At 33.8% G+C, this 25,555-nt stretch overlaps 1 protein-coding gene and 1 long non-coding RNA gene across 6 annotated transcripts in view; one reads left to right on the top strand and one right to left on the bottom strand.

The window, feature by feature from the left end:
• Positions 1–25,555, bottom strand: part of MMP16 (matrix metallopeptidase 16) — a 352,530-nt gene that overhangs the window by 122,281 nt on the left and 204,694 nt on the right. For all 5 annotated transcript variants that reach the window (XM_082433981.1, XM_082433978.1, XM_082433977.1 and 2 more), the window contains one exon: positions 1–162. In XM_082433981.1, the coding sequence (XP_082290107.1) occupies positions 1–162 (162 nt within the window). The remainder of the gene's footprint in view (positions 163–25,555) is intronic.
• Positions 90–25,555, top strand: part of LOC309647089 — a 33,807-nt gene continuing 8,341 nt past the window's right edge. The window contains exon 1 of the long non-coding RNA XR_014255784.1: positions 90–25,555. This exon is cut by the window's right edge and continues 2,735 nt beyond it. This is a non-coding gene — a long non-coding RNA (uncharacterized lncRNA).

The raw sequence follows: 25,555 nt of genomic DNA on the forward strand, positions 1-25,555 counted from the left end.
CATATATTTTCTGGATGCCCTGCAAATCATCATTAGGTAGTTTGAAGTTGTCAGTTTCCATGTACTGGTAAAACGGAGCCATGATGGCAGTAGGGTCATTGGAATGCTCCAGTCCCAGAGCATGTCCCAGTTCATGAACCGCTACAAGAAATAAGTCATTTCCTGTGCAAATGAGAAGAAAAGACACTATTATAACTAATATCCAAGTATAGAATTGACAAGGACAATTGGTGTTATCAAAATTTTACCCAAGAAAAATAAGAGGAACTTTTAATTTCAACTATCAGTGTGATTTTATCATTTGGATTACCTATGGGCAAAATACAATATGTGATTTTAAAAAGGGGGGTTGGTGGTGGGGAGGTGATGATAGTGAAGTCACAGAAATTTAGAAACTGAAAGAGAAGAATAAGGAATAAAAGTTGAAGAAAGAACATTAGCATCAGAAATTGCTACTACTGCTGTTGAAATATTCTTCCAATTAGAAAGCATGTAATATACTATATCTCACTTATGTAACCTTCATAGTGAACATAATTCTAACAATTCAGCAAAAAATATAGGGTAGTTACAATCCCTACTTTTACACAGATGAGTAAATTATGGCATAGAAGTGACAAATCTTGTCAAGAATAGCAAATCTTTGCATTTACAGAGCTGTGACAAGAACTTAGGTTATTATCACTCCTAGACTAAGGCTTCTCTTTCTTAGTAGCCTATAATAATGTAAAATAAAAGTCATAGGCTAGCAGTCATAAAAACTAGGAATCTAGTCTTAGCTCTGTAAATACAAATTCTAATCAATTCATACATAATCTGAACAAAACATATTTATCTTAGAGGGTCTGTTTCTCACTGGAAAAAAAAAAAAAAAATCTCTTCCACTAGTAGTAAACGTGCACAGTGAATCTATTTAGCGCAAACTCTCAGAGATACTTGGTCTGACTTTGTTCAGTCAAACCCCTGCTAATGGCCTCTACATGTTGTCTACTCCTGGATCATCGTAAGTCAATTCCTGAGGAAAAGAGCCAGTCCTCCATGGATATTTGTTAATTCCAAAAATTTAGTCGAACCACATGAGCATCAATGAGTTGGGGCTGTTATTCTTCTGTGGTGACAGATACAAACAGAAGAAAGGGCCTAAAATTGAATCTCATGATCCCAAGATATCAAATATAAGAGATTATTATTATTTAAAGGAATTAAAGAACATGACTTAAGGACAAAACAGGGAGTGAAATTATACAGTGCATATAGGGAAAAATGTATAGTGGGAGAAAGGACAACTTCCGGTAACTGTCTTTGCTTAAATTTTTGTTATTTTTCTACTGCCTACAAGATACTTCCACATTCTGCATTGTTGGGAAATGCAGAACAAGTTTGTTTTTAGAGGAGGAATTATAATGATTGGAGGAAGTAAGGACAGAGAGTGGAATTTCACAACATCAGACAGTGGAGAATAAAAAGGCACAGGAGTTCAGAGATACTGGAGAACAAGATTTTTTTTTAAGATGCCACTTTGAGTTAAAAACAACAACAACAACAATGAAACATGCTATCGGGGATCATCTAGTGAGCATGTGCTAGTCACAGGCAGAGATAAAAAACAGAAGGAAGGAGGGAGTCATTTAATAATAGATTTAGGAACTGTGAGAGTGTGAGTATGTAAAATAGGGAAAAGACTTCAGGTTGTGTCTCATAGGATACTCACAGGTGAGAGGAAGGTAGGGAGAAGATGAGTCACAGGCATTTTTATATGTCAGACATCTAACACCAACTCTGGAATGAACACCTTTGTGATTTCATATCAGAGACATCTTTGTTAAGATACAAATTTGATATAGATGAGACACTGCAACTGCAAATAAGGTGCAAAGTGGTAGGACACATGTATGCTCAGCTTCTGGGCATACCCACACCCAGAAAATACATGTAAAGTTTGGCTGGAATATGCTATCAGTGGGCTAAAAGTGAGATAAATTTTTTATCAAAAACAGACCTAATGACAAAACAACGATCCATCAAGCAGCCAAAGGACCAACAAAAAACAAGGCAGTGGAACCAAGAGCAGAAGGCTCAAGGGTTGGCATTCAAGGTTCCTAGGAAGCTATGGTGACAACTAAGCTCAGCAAGACCATAGCGCTGGTTTGGAAAATACCTCTAGACTCTCCTGGCCTTCTTTTATCAAAACAGATACAACTTCTTTGTCAGAAAGTCCCAATGTGGCCTTACAGGGATTATGCCTTGTCTTTATTCTTCAAAAGGAAAAGAATCCAATCTTCATAACTTCCTCCTGTGTATCACGTCCCCTTCCCTAGGAAAAAAGTATCCTGAACTTTGTTTGTAGATAAACATGTAGGAACTCATTCTCTCACTCTTGGTCAGATAAGTATCGCTGTTAATTATCCATCAACATTTTGGACCTTGTTGAATTAACAAGCACTTCAAATCTCTCACAGGAAAATAGTGCTTTAGTCACTTTTTAATTTATTTTTTTGGCTAGTAGGAGAAATGAAAAAAAAATAAAAAGTAAATCAAAATGATAACAGCAAAAGTCATTACATTTCATGTTCACTTCAGATCAGTCAAGTTTTTCTAAGCATCTTTTCCAAGGGTGGAGTGATTCCTTGTGTAAGGAATAAAGTAAGGCTTTAGAAGAAAATTAATAGGCTCAGGACATGAACCTATGACCTATTGAGTTTGCCATAGCACTTTTAATCAGAAATACTGGCCAAAAGCTCCAAGTAATTACCATTCTTCAGATGATTGGCAATAATATAATTAAACCATACTTGCAGCTTCACAATAGTTTAAAAGGGTAAGTTGTTAAATGAAGTACCACCCTGTGATTTGAATTCCACTTGGAACAAAAGTTGTTGGCACATGATGAATTTTAGACAATTAAAATCCACCAGACCTCTTTCCGAATGGTGAAAATAATAACTGCTCCTGTAACTTATCATTAATTCACATGATTCAAGATTTTCAATTGTAATATGACTTGATCTTATCATCATGCAGGCAATAAAGGAGAAATCAGCTTCCTGGTTCTTAATACAGAAATAGTACTTGCTTCTTTTGCAAGATTCTGAGTTTTGAGTTTGTCGCTTTCAATTGAATCTCTAATCTTCTTTCCTTTGTATACTCCAATATAATTTCAGGACACTGAACTGTATATTATGAAAAATAATGCATTATTTATAATATCCTTGCCATAATTATGTCTTTATATTTTATTCTAAGCTCGTTCACCCCTCCATGCATTTTCATATGCTGTTCCCTCTGCTGACAACATACACTGAATATCAAAAATGACTATTCAATATTTCATACATAAAAATTGTTATACATAATTCTGACATCTATAATCCTATAAACGTATTCAAACACTAGCACCATTGAATCTATCTCTGGTTTCTCCCTTACTTTTGGCTGTCCCAGTCCCTCCAGAGGCAATCCCTAACCTGAGTTTGAATTTCTCAGTCCCTTACTTATATTTAATCAAATATGTGTGTTTAAATAAATTATAGCTTTATAAATATAGTATCATTCTGTATGTTATCTTCTGAAACTTGCTGAAACTCTGCATTTGTTTTTCTAATGTTTATCTTCCTGTTTACCTCTTTGTCAGTCTTACAAAATCTTATTAATCTTTTAAAACAAAACTCAGAAACACCTCTTCTGTGAATCCTTCTCCAACTCTCCAGGTAAATTTAGTTCGTCTGTCTCTGTGTATCCTTGGCTTTTTGTACATAACTTGATTGTAACACATATCATAATTGCCCTGATAGCTTCTGATGCATAGAAACTCTTAATTTTTACTTGTAGGTTAAATGATTGGAACAAATTTGAGAAAGTTCATAATTTTAAATACTTAAATTTAAAATACTTAAATCCATGTCTAGAAATAAAATTCAGAAATTGTCATAAAATCTTTGATTATTGGTAGTTACTTCAGTGCCTTCTAAATAGGATGGGCCTAAATAGGATAGGCCTCTTAAACCTCTGCCCTCTCACACTATCCACACATTGGTTTTGCTAGTTGAGAAGTTAAAGAAATATATGGGAGTCAGCCTCCAAGATGGCTCAAATAATTCCCACCTCCTGGTATTTCATTGTATCTGCTTCCTAGAGCAGAATACTGCAGAAGTGAAGGTACCTGATTTTCAAAGTTAGGTCATAATATACATCATGACTTCCTTCTTGGTTATTTCTCTCTCTCTCTCATTACTCACTCTGGAGAATCTGGCTCCCATGTTGTATAAATAGCCCTGTATAGAGGGGAGAGGCACATGTGGAAAACTGAGGCATCCTGCTAACAGCTGTATGAGTGAGCTTAGAAGTAGATTCTCCAGCCCTTTCAAATAATTGCAGCCCCAGCCAATAATTTCACTGCACATTCATGATGTACCTTGAGTCAAAAGCACCCAGCTAAGCTGCTCCTGGATTCTTGACCCTCAGAACTGTGTGAGATAATAAATGTTTATTGTTTTAAGTTGCTAAGTTTTGGGGTGATTTTTTTAATGCAGCAACAGATAAGTAATATGGGACACTTTAGCACTCTAATTCCTCACAATGTGGTTAGGATTAGGAAATAGGAAAGAAAAGCTGAAAAAAGAAAAGAACTGAGTAGAAAAGGAAGCTACTCTAAAGCATCTGAATATTTGTACAATAATCCTGAGATAAAAAATTGTATTAAATATTGTCCAGTCCAATTATCTCTACATAAACTGAAAGGTTTGGCAAAAATTCTAAGTCTGAGGGAAAGTCTGTGACTAAAAAATTCCAAAGATAAAAATATCAGCTATTTTCCTGTCTCATATGTTCTTTCAAATGTGTAAAACCTTATGCCTTGGTTGCACCTTTATTTCTATTCTCTTTGCATTTCATTGAAGAAAGGGTCTCTTTCTTGGTGAACAGTAAAACCTGTGGTCCCTGCTGGAGAGCCAGAAAAGTCTTGTAGACATGTGAAAAAAGAACAAGAATAAAATACTATGTATTGAGCATTTATTATGAACAAGAATTATGTCACTGAATTTTTCATTGAAACTTCATGGTCCATACTTTCTCACTCCCTTCCACTTGCTCAATCAGGCTTTCCATACAAAGGAGAGTTGGACTCTAAACCACATCCTGGCTGCCCAACTCCACACAAGAGTTAGATCACTGCTGTGTTCTGCAAGATAGAATGGGATAGAAGCTGATCTTGGGTAAGATTCTCTTACATCTCTTATTTCCACTTCTACCCTTTCATCAAGCCTCCAGTTCCTCAAGGGTCTAGTGCCCTTCTCTTGCCTTCTTCCTGCGCACTCTTCCTATCCTCAACACTTCACCTGATCCCCAAGGGCCTCAACCTTCAGAATGGTTCCTTGGCTCCTCCTCTAGATGCTTCCTCTCAATTGAGTCATAGCTTAACTATGAAAAAAGCTTATTATTACAATAATTTATTAGTTGCTTACCATATATGAGCTAATATAATGCAATAAAGTTACAATTTTGAATAGCATTTACATGTGTGTCAGATAAATTTTATTGAGTTTTGTTTAATGACAAATCTAATTTTCTTTCACATATGCTCAAACTTTTAAAGGATTTTGTTGTATATAGTACTGTTAATGATGTCCTAAGACTAGAATTAAAGGAAACAAAAAGGTCTTATAAAGTGTTATAAAAGCAACACGAAGAATATCAGTTAATATTCACATGTACTATGTCTTACCATATTAGTTAAATTTTGTTATTATCACCATTTTACAGATCAGGAAATGAAGACTTTCATAGGTTGTGTGATTTGGCCAAAGTTACCTAGTAATCGGCAGAACTGATTTAAGCCCCATTACAGTCTAGGCCCACAACCAAAAAAATGTGTGCTGAGGAAGGGGATTTGTCTACTTTGTCCTCAGCCCTAAACATCTGCTCAAGACTTCAGAGTTTTCATCCAGGAGACAAGGGCTACCTTATCAAGCTACCTGTTTGAAGCTCACAGCTGCTGCACAGTTGCTGCATAAGAGCTCTTTCTAAAAATCTGTAACTATAGTTTCTCTTTTTTTTCTCCACTAAATAAATGCTGAACTTAATATTTTAAAACATACTTCCTCAGTACAATTCTGGCTGCTCAAAAAGTTTTAATCATTTTCATTGCTTCTAATTTTCAAGTCTTAAAGCCTTGTAACAAAGAAAATATTTTCAAAAGAAAAGGAAATAGTACTGCTACAATTAGGATAAAGGTTCAGCACAAGGACTTCCATTTTCAAATTATATTTCAAAACATTTCTTCAGCAATTGAGGAGGGTTTCTGGGATTGTTACAGAGTTTGCCTGTTTGGATGCAGTTAGGTTTGGAGCATGCCACTAGTCTACAATAATATGGCATAATTAAACACCAGGCCATTAAAATATAAGGCAAACAAATAGCCATCTAATAGGTCTTCCAAAAATCAGTAAATGTATTTTCAAAGATATGCTACCACCAAACATTTATAGCTTTAAATTTAGTAAGGACTTTAGAGTAAATCAATATAATTAAAATAACTTAGGTCTATTTTAGCCAGGTAAATTGGAACCCTAGGAAAATAGTTGGGTAATCAAGGCCAAGGTAAATGTTTTATCATTTAGGCTATAGTTTGGATATGAAGTCTATTTTTTTTTTTTTTTTTTTTTTAGTAAATTAGACATGTCTTCATGACATTCAAAATAGTCCTTCTAAAAAAATAAATCAAGATTGGATGCGGGTAACTGCACCATGATATTAACAAGAGTATTTTTCCCCTCTCTTGTTGAGCCTAGTTAGGAGTCTAAGAATAATCTCATTTATGTCCCATGTCATTTATTCATGTGTGGTTTATATGTGCTATACTTTCGCCGTGGACAGCTCAATTTAATGGTCAAGATGATTCTGGAGGTTTACATTCCTATCTCTGTAGCCAGTGCAAAAGAGGTCAATTTTAGTGACTACCTAAACAAAAGTAATTGTATAATACATGCAAATCCACTTTTCAGCAACTGATTTTAATTATATGCCCTTTTACTGTATGTGAACTGTAAGTACTATTTATTCAGTCATAATTCTAAGTATGCCTCGTATAACAATCCTGGCATTAAGTGCTACAATTTTGCAGATCAGCAGCAACTATGTGACATATATTTTTGAATAATTACTAATTATCCACTATGTGCAAGGAACTATTTATAGACTCATTGATAAGCAATTTATCCTAACATGCAATTGATTTTTCTACTGTGTGCCAGACAATATAAAGTACCAGAGTCTCAAAAGATGAATCTCCCAAGTCCATTGTTCTTAATTAATGAACTGAGAGTTTAGCTCAATGATTCCGAGCTTTTGGGGGCTCACAAGCTCCTCAGAGAATCTGAGAACTATGGAATTTCTCCCAAGAAAAATGAAGGCATTAGCACAATATTGCATGTGATTTTGAAGTTAGTTTTACTCCACTTAAGTCCTTTAAGACAGATCAGATTTAAAACCCTTACTCAGCTATTGTCTGTAAAAGATTAGTCAATTATAAATCTCTCTGTGATTCAGTTTCTTTATTTGTAAAGTAGGTCTAAAATAACCTACTTATAGGGCTGTTGGTGGATTCAATAATGTAGTGTATATAAAATATTTTGTGAAGTACCTAAACATAGGTTACTGCTTAAAGACTGGTAGTTAACAGCTACTACTATGCTACTACTACTATTATTACTCCTATTCTGACTACTGCTATTACTACTACCGCTGCTGTTGCTGCTGCTGCTGCTATTATTACTATTACTCCTATTCCTATTATTAGTAGACTTTACAAGGTTTTGAGTTAAAAGTTCCCCATATTTCATGACAAGAAATTGAAACTCCAGTACATTGGATTACCCAGGGTCAGAAATCTGTTAAGTATCAGAACTGGAATTTAAATATCAGTTTTGACTTTACCAAAACTAGCGCACTAACTGGTTAAACATGGTCTTGATACAAAAATATATGAGTGACAATATTGGAAAGTATGCTAAGATCAAGTTTTGAAGAGTTCTGAATGCTAGGTTTAAGAGTTAGATCATTATGTAGGAGGCAACAAATACCATGAAAAATTAATATAAAAATGATATTGCTGTAGGGTAATTTGGCATCAGTGTGCAGGTATGATTGCAGTGGGAAATGACTGAAGGCAAAGGCAGCAGTTAGAAGACTTCTTTAATAGCCAGAATTATTAGGTGCTGAGGACCTAAACTAAGGCAGTGATGAGGGGAACAGAAAACTAGAAAGGGAAATAATTGAGTGATAGAATGATTGAAATAATTTCTTGAGTTATGCTATTTCCCATTATTAAGTTAGAGTTCATCATAACCCCTTAAACACCAAAATCCACATAAAAAATTGCTTCATATTTTACTATCATTACTGCTAAAGATAGAAAAATTGAACCTAGATTTTTATTTAAATTTTCAAAGTATACCATTTAGTATACTAAATGGTTATGATCTTAAAAGTTATCAATTTAAGATCCTTTTATAAATATTTCACATTATTTTCACATAGCGTCTAAAATTGACTCTATTCTGCAATCTTTGAGCTCAACTGGATAATGAATAATTAGCAAGAAATGGTAAAACAAAATTGTAAAAAGTTTCATTCACTTGCTTGTACCAGCATATCTAGATTGTGATTCCTACATGTGTTTGACTATATCCATTTCTTCACTGACATAAGCTTATCCTAGAGCAGAAGTGCTTGAAAGATTTACTGTAACAGCACTGATATGCTACTTCTAATAAACAGAGCTGGGTCACAACAAGGAGATAGGTTGGCTCTTTTTGAGTAAGAGCGTTGGGCTTACTATGATGCAAAGAGGCAGAATTAGAACAAGCAAGCCCTCTGTAAATAGCATACACAGCTGCAAGCTCAAGGTCAGTCTGTGCATGCAGCATGCCTCTGTTTCCTATCAGCCTATCTATCAAAACGTTCATAATGCTGGAATCCAATTCATACTTTCATATGAGAAGAATAATTTGCAAAATAATTAATACTTTTTTTCATAAAATTCCTGCTTTTTCAGCCTACATGTTTGGACAACAGAAATGTTTTTTTATTTTACTTTGGAGAACCTCCCCTAACATTTATTAAGCCAATCATGAGTATGTACAGTATCCTTATGAAAATGTTGTGAAAGTAATTTTAGGATGGGGAAGGAAGAAGCCTAAGGAGTTAGGATGGAGGTGGGGCCTATTTGGGCACCTGGATAAACTCAGGTATTTAGCTGGTTCATTTTTATCTCTTAAAGGAAAATGAAAATTATAGAACAGTAAGGTTAAAATTACCAGCTCTTGAGGTCTATAATACAGTCCCTCACAGAAAGAGCATATAAACTGCAATGTGAGGGATGTAGCAAGGAGGAATTAACACGAAAGCAAGTGAAAGGGTATTACAGAAAGACCTGAATAGATTTAGTCGTGTACTAAGTCACTAGAGTGGGTATATATGGCCCTCAGAGTAAACTCATACAATGTGTTTCTTTGCACTGGATATTGTTTACATGGGCAGAAACGACTGACATATATTCAAGTACAACTGCATGTTTTATGAAGGTGGGAACATATTAAAGAATTAGAGAATTTAAAAGTTGGGAGGGTAAATTTTTAGTTGTTTTCTGAATTTTGCTTTTCCTAGTTCATTGCCACCTGAAAATTCATTTTTGGTGATGTTATGAACCTGATTGTTTAGGTATACATAGTTTCTGTTTTCAGGGGGAAAAAAAGAAAAGCAAACAAACAAAATCAATTCTCTATACCCAGGTATTTGTATAGAGATTTATTAACAAATTATAAGCAAATTTGTTTTTATAAAACATTAATAAATAAATCAAACAACCATGACTATAGTAAAGAAGCCATAATATATTAATGATTCATTCAGAACTCCTGATGTTTTTCCTTTTTTCCCTAACAGAAGCATTTTCCCAGAAGAACCTATTTTGGCTCAACAAGGTGGTATTTTCTTTCATATTAATTTTTTAAAGGAGGTGTTTCTTTTTTGTTTTTCTCTAAAGCAATCCTCCTTTTTACACGCCCTAGCCTGCCTTTTTTTTTTTTTTTAGTAGAAGCCAACCAAATGGGAAAAATATAAAAACAATGATAAGCTTAACACCTTAACAAAATCATGTATTTTTACAGCAAGCTTCCTAATATATACATATATATTTATTTATTTATAACTATTTGCAGCTATTGATACCAATGGTGAAAGGCAAATGTGTTTGACTTCCTTCAATGCTCATTTTAGAACAGTGATCTGAATTCATATTTGTGTTCTAAGAGTGATAAGATAAATGTATAATTTTATTTGAGCAATTAATTATCATTCATATGTGAAGAAAAAATTAAAATGCAGTATCACAAATTTGATACTTATTTGTGCAGTCAACAATAGTGAGGATTAAGTGAACCAGTTCTTCAAAAATATTTTAGTAAAGTGGTGAACTTAAAATATATACATTTATATGGCACATATGAAGAAAATCAGAAGATTCATACTTGGCCTGGTGTTCATAGAAGGTCTTGAAAAATGTTTCTGAATCTTGCAAAAGGATGTGATGTCACCTAAGTGTCTTCCTTATCTAATTTCTTCAAGTTTGCTTTTAAAGTGATGAAACCAAAATAGAAGATGAAAATGAAAGCAAAAATAAAAAAGACATTTCTTTTTTGATAATAGAAATGCTTTTCATCTGGCTGTAATTTGTTCAACATATTGTGTAAAATAAGCCCTCATGTTTTAATTACTTCAGCAGAGGTGTAGCAGAATAGCTTGTCTCAATTTTATTTAGCAAACAAATATTTGAAAGCCTGGGGTTTTAGCTTAGGAATTGGCAGAATATTCTATTGGCAATGTGCTTATGAATTTCAAATGTTCTGAAAAATGTTTTCTTTCTAGGATACATGAGTTGGAAGGAAACCATAACCTAAATGTCTTGACAAATTTTTGTGTGTGTGTGTATGTTTTATAAGTAAAGCAATGAATACGGCACCTATGTTTCATGATTTTACAGACCCTATGAAAATAAATTCATATAATAACTTCAGTGTAGTCTTGGAAATTTCTTCAGCAGACAGAAAGACTTAAAAATGTATTACAAATATTGACTTAAAAAAAGGCAAGTCACGCAAACTCATGATTTTGAGATTTCTTTTGCTACTAATTACCTTTTAATTGCGAAAGGCTTAATTAACTGGAAAGTAGTTTCCTCATTTACTAAAAGGGAATGGAAATTTATATCCACAGAGTACCCACAATGGTCCAGAATGTTAATCCTTACAACAACCCCTTCAGGTAGGTATAATTACCCTCAAATCACAGCTGAAGAAAGGAAGATTTGGAGTAAATAACTTAAAAGCTGGTTAAGTGGCACAGGCAAATTTGTACTTGGTTCTGTTTGAACCCAAAATCTTTTCCCTGTACTGAATATGATTTTCAATTGATTTATTATCACAAGTGCACACACACAAAACCTGCCTTGAATAAACGTCATCACCTAAATCAACATAAAAGACATTTATGTAACCTTATGGCACAAATGAAAAAGAAGAGAAACAATGCTGACACCAAAAGGAATATCATTTCCTTTAATGTTTGCTCATGAACTGTTAGTTTCCATACACACGGTAAGAATTTATCATCCACTGCATGCTTAATCAGTAACAGATGCCATCCATAAGAGATACAAAAGTTTCTGAGGAACTTAACTATACTCCACTAGAGAGCACCTACCATCCTGTGCGGTATGAAGGGGTAAGTTGATAAAACATCACTATCATCACATTATTCCATTGCTCAAAATCGTAATATGGTGTCTAAGTAACTACAGTTTAAATAACCCATTATAAACTAACCCCCATAATCTGGTTCAACCTTTCTTACCCAGTCCATCTGCCACTGTTCATCAATACATAGCTTAACTTTTAAGAGTCCCCCAATAAACTATATTAATTTTTACCTCTCTCTGTTTCTTCATGCTAATACCCTATGTATAAATCCTATAAATCATTTACTCCTCTTTTCACATTGTTTAAAGTTTTAGTATCTGCTTTATTGTGACCACACCACCTTAGGCAGTCAATGTTAAGAAATGAGAATTAAACTGTATATTAATGACTCTACTTATTCCATCACTAATGCTGTTTCATTAGTTATCCTAACAACAAAGTAATATTTACCAAAAGCTATTTTTAGCTGTGTAAAAGCAGATTTTGTATATTCCACTAAATTATTAATATATCCTTAGTAAAAAAAAAAAGTAGAAAATTAAAGATTTTGTGTGTAAGTTTTAATACTTGAAAAGTCTTGGGAAAAATCCTTAAAATATGATTTTTCAGTCACTCTTTGTAAATAACTTCAATAATGATAATATTGTTTTAGTTATTCATTGCTATATAACAAATGAGCAGTTTAAAACAAAGGTCATTTATTATCTCACAAACCCTGTGCCTCAGGAAACTGAGAGTGGTTTAACTGGGTTGTTCTGGTTCAAAATCTCTCATGACGGTTGTAAAAGGAAAGCTGTTGGCTGGGCTGTCAAAAGTCATGACTAGGGGCAGTTCTGTAGGCCATGACTTCTGTTAGCTCTTGGCTAGACATGCTGTTCTCATTGCATGGGCTTTCCATATGTTGCTTAAGTATCTCTGTGATATGTTGTCTGACTTACTCCACAGTGACTGTAAGAGAGAGACAGAAGGACTGTCTGAGATGGAACCTGCAGTCATTTACAACATAATCTTGGAAGTGATTTACTATAATTTCTTCCATATTCTATTCATTAAATGTGAGTCACATTGTCCAGCTCACATATATGAACAGAGGGAGGGTATTACACAAAAGTACAATTACCAAAAAGTGAATCATTTGCAGCCACTTGGAGTCTGGGTCCTCCAACATTAATAATAATAGTGAATGCTACCATTTTGGAGCAATTTCTTGGTTTCAGACATTGTACTAGGTATTTGCATTCATTATAATAATTATGCAAGGGAGATTCTTCCATCTGTGTTTTCCTTATGAAGAAACTGCATAACTAGTATTGTTAAATAAATAACAAGGAATATTACTGGTAATTGGCAGAATCAGGATTCAAATTCAGGTCTATTTGTCTTCAAGGTCAGCAATTTTTCTCTCTTTCAATACTTTGCCTTCTTTATTTTCTACAGTATCATGATAAATAATCTAGATTATGATGAATTTTATTCCACACAATGTTTTAGGAATTCATGTTGCTTTAGCTTAGAGGAAATAAGAATCTTATCAAATTACCCTGCTGTTAACTTTAATAAATAGGTTTTAGGCAAAAACTACAAACTTCATAATCTGCTACTTTTCAACATGACTCAAATAGATACAGAAAGATTATAGAACAGATCCAACGTGCTAATTTCTGATATGAAATGTTTGTGCTCAGAACTGCTCTCCCAAGAATTTTGCAGAAATATAGGAGCTTCTTCATCTTTAGCTGCATACTGAGAGTTTGCATGAGCCTCCTCAGTCACTGTTCTTCCACACTGGCTGGAGAACAGGGAATAAGTGATAAAAAGGAACCAGTGGAGGCTAAAATGAACTTTACTGAATGAGTTATGATATTTGTTGATTAATGAAGAATACACTTTCCATTTAATTCTGCTAAGGTAGTTCCATCTCCACATGTTATAATAATGAGTAATCTAGAATCTTCCCTTTGTATCTTTGGAAAGGAGATTATGTAGATATATTTTCAGATTAGTAACTCAAGTTTTGGTAGCCAAATTTTTGGACAAACAAAATTAGAGCTGAAAATACAATGCAGAATTAAATGCAACACTTGTAACTTGCATTAACAATGTGACAAATATTACAAAAGTTAATATAAAGATTTCAGTATGTTTTTCTCTAATATCATAGTTCCTATCAATCATGATAACCATCATATCATCATCTATCATGTTAATTATATTCACTTTTTGTCATCTTGTATCCTTCTGGCCTCCATCTTGTGATATCTTCAGGTCAACTATGTAAAAACTAAAGGGAGAGAAGTGGATTGTAATTCATCATCACCATGCAGATCATTAAGCACAGTTGTCTGTTACATAGAAAATGGAAAGCAAAAAAAAAAGGAAAGATAATTCAGAGCCTCTTTTGAGGATCAAAGCCTTGAAAAAGCAAGACACTACCAAATAAAAATGTAAAACATCTGTGGAAAATGTAGATTAAAAATATATAATTTTAAATTATTTTATAACATATGCTTCTTACTCAGCTAATTAGAAATTTCCAACAATATGTCACCAATTCTAAAAAAAATGCTAACCATATGCAATTGCTTTCAAAACTCCAGTCTCCTTTGGCCGCTAAGCTATTAAAGATACATAGCACCTAGATTAGTAAAAGCACCTTTCTTCACACTAACACAAATAAAGAGCTTTGGTTTTTATTCTTTTATATTTGAATATTCAATATCCAAACTTCAAACTTAAAGCTATTCACATTTCTCTAAATTATACATCTAGAACAGATCTTCCCAAAAAAATTTATTTTTACCCAGAGAAGTACCTGTGTTTTCCACACATCTCATTTTCCGTTTCTAAGACAATTTCCTTTTCAGGATAAAGTGGGTCCATCTACTATCTTAATTTGATAGCAGTCACCTGTTTTATGTTTTTTGCTATTGACCATTGTCAGATTTTTGAAAATCTAAATAATTTAAATCCACATATTTCTTCTAGTTTCTTAAGTATCTTCTCAACACATCCCAATTAATTAGTAGGGATTACCCTTCCTAGATACAATATTGTTGTTCCCCTAATAACTTATTTAATACAATTGTACTTTGTACCCACACTTTATTATTTGCAGCTTTTATTAATTTCTACCAAATTGCTTGGCTATATATGTGACCTGCGAGTCTATTTTTCTGCCCACCCTATTAAACACCTGGATCTGATGCCACTGTTACATGTAGGCTTATGTGATGACTTGTCCTGAAATATCAATCTGTTCATTTCTGGAAAATTATATGAATAGAATTTTCCCCAACAAGGTTTTCCATCATAAAAAGATAACAATATAACTACCTATGATTTTTCCATAATAAATTCACTACTTATCTCACAATTATTCCACTGATTTTTTATGCATTATCTTCCTTTCAACAATTGTTAAGCTTTTTAATTTATCTTTTAGTACCCTACAAGTGCCTAATCAAAGTTTATTTCAGCCAAACTTAATTCCATTACATGCATTTATTCATTAAGCAGTTATTGAGAGTCAGATCAAGCACACAGACCTTACTCTCAACTAGTTTAGCCTGATAGGGGAGACTGATAAATAAACAGAAAAATACAAACAGCTAAAATCACAGAGACTTAAATTCATTCAATGACCATATGCATAACATCTAAAACATTGCCAGCATAGTGGATTCAGAGACCAATAAGATAAAGTCCCAGTCTCAGTCTATGATTGTCAGATGGATGTTTAAACAAGTACAAGGAAGTTTTGTGAGTGTTCCAGGTGCTAAAATAAAAGTATGTATAGGCTATTGAAATCTCAGATGAGAAAATAAACAGTTCGATTATAATTTTGTTGTAGGACTGAGTCTTGGGGTTTGAAACTGGAGTTTGGGCAACCAGTTGTGTTCTAATCAAAATACATATAGGAGAAACAATGAGAATCTGAAACAAGGCAGCAGTGGCATGGACGACAAGGATAATATGGCCTAACAGAGTTTAAATAACAGAATCAATGTGACCAAGTTAATGTGGATAGTAGTTGACATAAAGGGCAAAGAAACAAACAAACACAGACAAAAAAATTCAGGATGACACCAAGTTTCTGCTTTAGATGACTAGATGGGTGCTGATACATTAACAAAGGTATAGAATATAAAAACTGCAGCAGATCTGAAGATATAATAAGATAACTTTTATATATATTCATTTGAGATTCCTATGGGGCAGTGAAATTTGGGTTTGGAATTCAGAAAGAAAAGTGACTTAATATTATACTTCTCCAAGTCTTTATTATATAGGTAGTTTAATCCATGGTAGTGAATAAAGAGAAAGACAAAGGGTGTAGAAAGAAAAAACACTAAAACAAAATAAAATCCATGGTTAATATTTAGAGGGTAGAAGAGAAGGAAATCATGAAGAAGAGTAACTTAGAGTAGTTCAAACAGAAGAACATAGAGTAAGTAGCCTAGTAGGAAGTTTAAAAGAGCTGAAAGTTTTACTAGACCATAGATTAAGTACAAGTAGTTACCAAGAGAGGAATGAGCTAAAAAGGTTAATGGATTTGGCAACTAAGAAGTGATAATGATTTCTGAGAGATTGAAGGTGGATTTAAATTGGCAAAGTGAAGGAGAATAAAGCAGTAGAGATATTATGCACTCTAGAATGTTGGCTCTAAAGTAGAGATCACTGCCATATTTTGTGGGTTCCCATGTCTTCCTCAGTTCAGTTACATTAAGTTTTTTAGAGTAAACTTTTTCAGTAATGTAAAATATACATATTACAAAATTGCATATATGTCCTAATTGTACAGCTTAACTGATCTTCACAAATTGAAAATCCATGTAATCAATGTTTAGATCAAGAAATAGAACGCTACTAGCAATCCATCCACTTGTGATTCCCTTCTGGGCACTACATCTCCAAACTAACTGTAATAAGATTCTTACAACCAAAGATTAATTTGGAACTCTACATTAAAGAAACAAAATTGTATAAATCTATTCTGTGAAAGGCTTTTTATAGGTAAGCATATAGTGAGATTCATCCATGGTTTTGCACATTGTTCATTCTCAATACTATAAAATATTCTGTTGAATACATAACACCATATATTATCTATCATGTTGATAAATATTAAAGTTGCTCCAGATTGAGGTTGTTAAAAATAGTGTTGCTTTGAATATTATACTACATGTCTTTTTTGTACACACCACACCATACATGTACACGCACATACAATGAAATGCCCATTCACTGGGCATACATACCTTCAGCTCAAATAGTGAAAAATAGTTTCCCAAAATGTAAGTAGCAATTTTTCACTACCTTCAGCACTGTATGGGGCTCTGATTGTTTCACAGTCTCATGAACAATTGCTAGAGTCAATCTTTCTATTAGCTCTTCTGCAGGATGAGTGCTATATCATTGTGTTTTTAATTTATACTTTCCAGAAGACTAATGATGTTGAACAATTTTCACATGCTTATTCACATATTCCTTTTTGTGAATTGCTCCTTCATGTATTTTGCCTATTTTTATATTAGCTTACCTATTTTTGATTTGTTGACGTTCTTTATGTACATCAAGGGCTGTGAAGGATCTGAGATTTTGTCCTATTTGAGAAGTAAGAAGTTAGCCTGACACCATTTCAGGCTGAAAGAAGACAAAAGACGCCTGGGTCAGAGACAGAGGATCTTATTACTCATGGTAAATCAAGCATCATGAACATCAGTACATTTTTATTAGTTTCCCGTTACCCCATGTTCTATGGGGGTGATTTTGGCCCATTCAGTGTGATGTATTAAAGAGGAAGAAATCTGAGATTAGAGTACCAAAATCTTTTATAATGGGCACTAAGCATGCCTGCTTTATTCTAGAGAAAGATATGCTTATTATACTGGGCAGTAAGCATGACTGCTCTTTGCTCCAGAGTGGTCCACTTTCTGTATCTTTCAAGGCTGTTTGCTATACAGTGTGGAAAGGTAGCCCAGAAAAAAAGTGTAGTTACTACCTCATGTGTAAGATGTACAGAAATGCAAGAAATCTATGAAGAATTATATTCTAACAATATATTCTGCATATAGTTTCTTTACATATAGGAATTACAAATATCTACTCCAAATAAACACCTTGTCTTTTCATACTTTTAATTGTGTTTTCTCTTAAATGAACAAATGTTCTTAATTATAATGAAGTCTAACTTGTGGTCAATGCTTTTTTAATATGTCTTGCATACAATTTTTTCTGGACACAGTTATGAAGATATTTTCCTATGTTACATTTTGTAAACTACATGGTTTTACCTTTCACATTAAAGTATATAGTGTGAGGTTAGCTGTCAATGTTCATATTTTTCTATCCATATGGATATCCAGTCAGATTAGAAGTATTGATCATAAAGACCACTTTTCCCTACCATATTGCTATATAATGACTGTCATTAAACAGCGGACTGTATATGAATTTATTTCTGGAGTTTAGACTGTTTCACTAATAAATTTTTCTTATTTCTGATGCTAATATATCACTCTGATTTTTATGCTAGCTTTGTTAACAATCTTGATATCTGGTAGTATAAGTCCTCCATTGAGGCTTTTCCTTCTTTAAGGCTATCCTTAGACTTGTGCATATCCATCTGCCTGAAATCATTTAGGACTTATGTTAGTGTGGAACTGCTTTATCCTGGATTTTATTTGTCTGGAAATCAGAGTTTTAGGTCAGCCGTTATTTTCTTTAAACATGTTAAAGAGGTCATGCTATTGTCTTTGACTCTCATATTAATGTTGAGAAGTCAGATGTCACTGCTACTGTTTCCCTCTTATGTAAATTTGACTCTTCCCTCCTTTATTTGCCACTTCTCACTGCTTTTAAGATTTTCTCCTTAGATTTTAACAGTTTTACTATGATGTATCTTTTTTTTCAACATCTTTATTGGAGTATAATTGCTTTACAATGGTGTGTTAGTTTCTGCTGTATAACAAAGTGAATCAGCTATACATATACATATATCCCCATATCTCCTCCCTCTTGCGTCTCCCTCCCACCCTCCCTATCCCACCCCTCTGGGTGGTCACAAAGCACCAAGCTGATCTCTCTGTGCTATGTGGCTGCTTCCCACTAGCTATCTATTTTACATTTGGCAGTGTATATATGTCCATACCACTCTCTCACTTTGTCATAGCTTGCCCTTCCCCCTCCCCATGTCCTAAAGTCCATTCTCTATGTCTTCATCTTTATTCCTGTCCTGCCCCTAGGTACATCAGAACCATTTTTTTTTTAGATTCCATATCTATTTGTTAGCATATGGCATTTGTTTTTCTCTTTCTGACTTACTTCACTCTGTATGACACTCTATAAGTCCATCCACCTCACTACAAATAACTCAATTTCATTTCTTTTTATGGCTGACTAATATTCCATTGTATATATGTGCCACATCTTCTTTATGCATTCATCTGTCGATGGACACTTAGGTTGCTTCCATGTCCTGGATATTGTAAATAGAGCTGCATTGAATATTGTGGTACATGACTCTTTATGAATTACGGTTTTCTCAGGGTATATGCCCAGTAGTGGGATTGCTGGGTCGTATGGTAGTTCTATTTTTAGTTTTTTAAGGAACCTCCATACTGTTCTCCATAGTGGCTGTATCAATTTACATTCCCAACAACAGTGTCAGAGGGTTCCCTTTTCTCCACGCCCTCTCCAGCATTTATTGTTTGTAGATTTTTTGATGATGGCCATTCTGATTAGTGTGAGGTGATACCTCTTTGTAGTTTTGATTTGCATTTCTCTAATGATTAGTGATGTTGAGCATCCTTTCATGTGTTTGTTGGCAATCTGTATCTCTTCTTTGGAGAAGAGTCTATTTAGGTCTTCTGCCCATTTTTTGGTTGGGTTGTTTGTTTTTTTGATATTGAGCTGCATGAGCCGCTTGTAAATATTGGAGATTAATCCTTTGTCACTTGCTTCATTTGCAAATATTGTCTCCCATTCTGAGGGTTGTCTTTTCCTCTTGTTTATGGTTTCCTTTGTTGTGCAAAAGCTTTTAAGTTTCATTAGGTCCTATTTGTTTATTTTTGTTTTGATTTCCATTTCTCTAGGAGGTGGGTCAAAAAGGATTTTGCTGTGATTTATGTCATAGACTGTCCTGCCTATGTTTTCCTTTAAGAGTTTGATAGTGTCTGGCCTTACATTTAGGTCTGTAATCCATTTTGAGTTTATTTTTGTGTATGGTGTTAAGGAGTGTTCTAATTTCATTCTTTTACATGTAGCTGTCTGGTTTTCCCAGCACCACTTATTGAAGAGGCTGTCTTTTCTCCATTGTATAGTCTTGCCTCCTTTATCAAAAGTAAGGTGACCGTATGTGTGTGGGTATATCTCTGGGCTTTCTATCCTGTTCCATTGATCTATATTTCTGTTTTTGTATAAGTACCACACTGTCTTGATTACAGGATCTCTGTAGTATATTTAGAAGTCAGGGAGCCTGATTCCTCCAGCTCCGTTTTTCTTTCTCAAGATTGCTTTGGCTATTCGGGGTCTTTTGTGTTTCCATACAAATTGTGAAAATTTTTGTTCTAGTTCGGTGAGAAATGCCATTGGTAGTTTCATAGGGAGTGCACTGAATCTGTAGATTGCTTTGAGTAATATAGTCATTTACACAATGTTGATTCTTCCAATCCAAGAGCATGGTGTATCTCTCCAACTGTTTGTACCATCTTTAATTTCTTTTATCCGTGTCTTATAGTTTTCTGCATACAGGTCTTTTGTCTCCTTAGGTAGGTTTATTCCTAGGTATTTTATTCTCTCTGTTGCAATGGTAAATGGGAGTGTTTCCTTAATTTCTCTTTCAGATTTTCATCATTAGTGTATAGGAATGCAAGAGATTTTTGTACATTAATTTTGTACACTGCTACTTAACCAAATTCATTGATTAGCTCTAGTAGTTTTCTGGTAGCATCTTTAGGACTCTCTATGTATAGTATCATGTCATCTGCAGACAGTGACGGCTTTACTTTTTTGATTTGGATTCCTTTTATTTCTTTTTCTTCTCTGATTGCTGTGGCTAAAACTTCCAAAAGTATGTTGAATAATAGTGGTGAGAGTGGACAGCCTTGTCTTGTTCCTGATCTTAGGGGATATGGTTTCAATTTTTCACCATTGAGAACAATGTTGGCTGTGGGTTTGTCATATATGACCTTTATTATGCTGAGGTAAGTTCCCTCTATGTCTACTTTCTGGAGAGTTTTTATTATAAATGAGTGTTGAATTTTGTTGAAAGCTCTTTCTGCATCTGTTGAGATGATTATATGGTTTTTCTCCTTCAGTTTGTTAATATGGTTTATCACATTGATTGATTTGCGTATATTGAAGAATCCTTGTGTTCCTGGGATAAACCCCCCTTGATCATGGTGTATAATCCTTTTAATGTGCTGTTGGCTTCTGTTTGCTAGTATTTTGTTGAGGATTTTTGCATCTATGTTCATCAGTGATATTGGCCTGTAGTTTTGTTTTTGTTTGTGACATCTTTATCTGGTTTTGGTATCAGGTTGATGGTGGCCTCTTAGAATGAGTTTGGGAGTGTTCCTCCCTCTGCTATATTTTGGAGGAGTTTGAGAAGGATAGGTGTTAGCTCTTCTCTAAATGCTTGACAGAACTTGCCTGTGAAGCCATTGGGTCCTGGGCTTTTGTTTGTTGGAAGATTTTTAATCACAGTTTCAATTTCATTTCTTGTGGTTGGTCTGTTTATATTTTCTATTTCTTCCTGATTCAGTCTCGGAAGGTTGTGCTTTTCTAAGAATTTGTCCATTTCTTCTAGGTTGTCCATTTTATTGGCATATAGTTGCTTGTAGTAATCTCTCATGATCCATTGTATTTCTGCAGTGTCAGTTGTTACTTCTTTTTTATTTCTAATTCTATTGATTTGAGTCTTCTCCCTTTTTTTCTTGATGAGTCTAACTAATGGTTTATCAATTTTGTGTATCTTCTCAAAAAACCAGGTTTTAGTTTTATTGATCTTTGCTATTGTTTCCTTCATTTCTTTTTCATTTATTTCTGGTTTGATATTTATGATTTCTTTCCTTCTGCTAACTTTGGGTCTTTTTTTTTTGTTGTTCTTCTTTCTCTAATTGCTTTAGGTGTAAAGTTAGGTTTTTTATTTGAGATGTTTCTTGTTTCTTGAGGTAGGATTGTATTGCTATAAACTTCCCTCTTAGAACTGTTTTTGCTGCATCCCATAGGTTTTGGGTCATCGTGCTTTCATTGTCATTTGTTTCTAGGTATTTTTTTTTATTTCCTCTTTGACTTCTTCAGTGATCTCTTGGTTATTTAATAGTGTATTGTTTAGCCTCCATGTGTTTGTATTTTTTACAGATTTTATGATGTCTGTTTGAGTAATTTTGTCTGTGTTTAATCTTTTTGGGTTTTTAACAGTTCTTTAATCTGTGTGGTGATTTTTATATTTGTCTTGGAAATTTTCCTCCCATTTTCTCTTTAAATATTGGTTTTACTCTTTTTCTCTATTTTCTCCTTTTCCATTATCTGAATTTCCATGTTATATATTTTTCATTGTGTCCTATTTGCATATCTCAGCTCTTTTCTCTCTTTTTTAGATTCTTTGATTTCTGTATACCTCAGCCTGGATATTTTTGTTGATATATCTTTACATTTGTTAAGCATCTCTTCTACTGTGCCACTCTTCTATTAAATATACGTAAGTTACTCATTCCACTTATTTATTTTTTTTCAGTTCAAATGTTTCTATTTGATGCTTTGTAATAGATTTAATTTAACTGTTGAAACCTCCTCATCTTCTAATCTATTTCTTGGACATATTCACCATAGTTATTTTAAAGTCTATGAATGATAATTCCAATATCTGCATCATATGTGTGTGTGGAGTGGGTGGGTATGTGTGAGTGTATGTTCAAGTTTTTCTCTACATCCAGTTCTTTGGGTTGCCTAGTAATTTTTTACTGAATGCCAGGCATTGTGCATAAAATAATCAGAGTTCCTAGAGGATGATATTTTCATCCAGATAATATTCAGTTCTGAAATTTGGACAGATCACCCCAATCTTGTCAGAGACTGAATGGAATCTGGTTTACGTTCCTTTTAAGATCCTGCTCCTAAGGCATAACTCTCTAGATGTCCCAATTGGAACATGTGGTGTTTACCAGAGTCTACCACCATTGACCGGTCTTATATTCTAATTTTTGTGTCCTTACTGCCATAAGCCAACTAAAAACTGTGTTCTGTGCTTCAGTGCCTTTTTTCTTGTCTCTTAGAATTTTATCCTGTTCATTTTATAAATTTGTCAAAAGCCTGAAGGGTACAAGAACGTATTGGGGTTTACTTCTTGCTGTTTCCCTGTTCTCAGAAATCTTGGCCTCTCAATCATGGCTTCCTTCATATCCTCAAACTCCAATTTTTGGTTTCTATCTATATATAAGATTCATAAAAGTTCTCATGGTTTCTCTGCAGGCTAACATCAATTCTCTATCTAAAGTTTCAGAATTTTCAAAATGCCCAATTTTTACCTAGTATATAGGCTCCCCTTTCTCTTTTTGGTTCTTTTTTCACCAGGATCTTTTCTTCTCAAGTCCTAGATCTCCTGACAGCTCTCTGATATCTTTAAACACACACACAAACACACACACACACACACACACACACACACATTATTTTATCTATCCTTTAACTCAGTGAGAACATTTGTCTACCAGGAGATCGACTATTATAGCCAAGGCATTTATATTTTCAACCACTCTTTTGATTTTACCAGTGAGAAATAAAGACATTTTAAAATACTTCTGATAATTTAAATTCTAAGCATACTTTTTTGGACATAATTCTTTTCCTAAATTAACTCTAGGCTATTCTGATTCCAAATAATAAGTTCTTCACTTATAGCTGATTGTTCAGATTCTAACTTTTTGTACATCTCATGAGTTATTTTTCTCTGGATAAATTCCTATACATTCTCATAGTAAACACATCTTCCAATTTTATGGCTAGTCATATCTCTGTGAGTTCTTTTATAGCTTTTCAGACTTATCTCAGTATTTTTCTTCTTGATTGGGTTTAGGGCCCTTAAAATGTCACATGCTTCTCAATGCATTTTCTTCTTCAAATAATTTATGAAATAATGGGTCATAGAATTTATTCTAGGGTACCCCATTATTAAACATTCCCTTGTCATATGTGTAGCTATTTTTATATATTCTCCATATTTCCTATAGGTCATTCTATTTAAGCTCACAGTATTTCACACTTGTGTATTACCCAAAGACTCTAGTAAAAATATTTAGAAACAAAACTTTCATCTTTGTATATTTAGTCATCTTTTCTATTCTTTGTCCACATACTTATTTAATTTCCTTCTAAAAAACATGAGAAAAGCAGGGAATATGACCAGTTCTCTACCTTCTTCTTTAATTGTTGATGTAAGCAGAAGAATCAAAGTTAATAGCATTCCATTGTTTTATATACTCATCAATTAATGACTGAAAGTAAGGTTAAGACTATTAGACAACTGCCCATATTTCAATTAGTAATCTGTATATGTATACTCCCTTATGTTTCATGTATTTATTATCTACAAAATATTGTTATAGTTCTTTGCCTTGAATTTTCCAGGTAATTTTTAAAATGTCCTTCTTTTCCTTTGTACATAGCTGTTTCAGTTATTTTATGCCACTTCATAGATCTCCCCCAAAAGCAATGTGTTTAAACAACACTAATCCTTTATCATCTCTCATGGATTTTGTGGACCAGAAATTTGTAAGAAACTTAGCTCCAAGTTGTGTCAATGTCTCTCATGAGGCTGCAATTAGATACTGGCTGGATCTGCATTCTTCTGAAAGGTTGACTGGACCTGGAGGGTCCACTTCTGAAGTGGCACACTCTCATAACTTGCAAATTGGTGTTGGTTATTGGTGGAGGTCCTTCTCCACCTGGGTCTCTCCACATGGCCTGGGTTTCTGTTAAACATGGTGATTGGGCTCTAAAGGCAAATATCTTGAGAAGGAATGAGGGAAGAAAGAGAGAGAGAGAAAGAGATATCTCACTAGCTCCAAGCAGAATCTATATGCTTTTTAGCAAATAGTCTCAGAACACATAATCACATAGCATTACTTTCACCACATTCTATTCATTAGAAGTGATTCACTTAGGGGCCCATATTCATTGGGAGAGAAATGAAACTCCATGTTTCAAAGGGACAACTGTCAAAGAATTTAAAAGCACCACAACAGCAAAATGTGCTTTAGTTAAACTCAAATTGTAATTTATTCAATTATGGAAACTTGGAAGATAAAATTAATCTGGTTTCCACTGTTGCTATGAATTCTATGGAATTAATTTTTGTAAGATACTGAATGTATAATTCTTTATAATATTTTTTATATATTTTTCAAAAGTCTTAATAAGACTTACTGTGTGAATTTCATAACATTTTGATTAGAAAGCACTGCTGCCTATGAACTCAGAAAACCAATTATTTCACATCAAAAAATTAAAAAAAGAAAATGGATAAAATACTGTCTGTTAAACCACATTCTATATTTGAAGAAATTAAGAAATATATTTTGCATATTTTTATAGGGGGAAATTTTAAACAATGAAAAGACAAAGAATATATCATTTGAAAAATCATCAAAGTTGAAATATCATTGAGATCAAATAGTAACACTGGCCTTTTCCAACTTTTTAATAAAATGTTTGGATGGAACTGAATAAATGTAATACAATACTGGGAAAATGACCTATGCCTGTCAATCTGGTACCCAAATAAAGGAAGGATACTCCCCATAGGC

The sequence above is a fragment of the Balaenoptera physalus genome (assembly GCF_965194825.1).
Source record: "Balaenoptera physalus genome assembly, chromosome: 17".
NCBI lineage: Eukaryota > Metazoa > Chordata > Mammalia > Artiodactyla > Balaenopteridae > Balaenoptera > Balaenoptera physalus.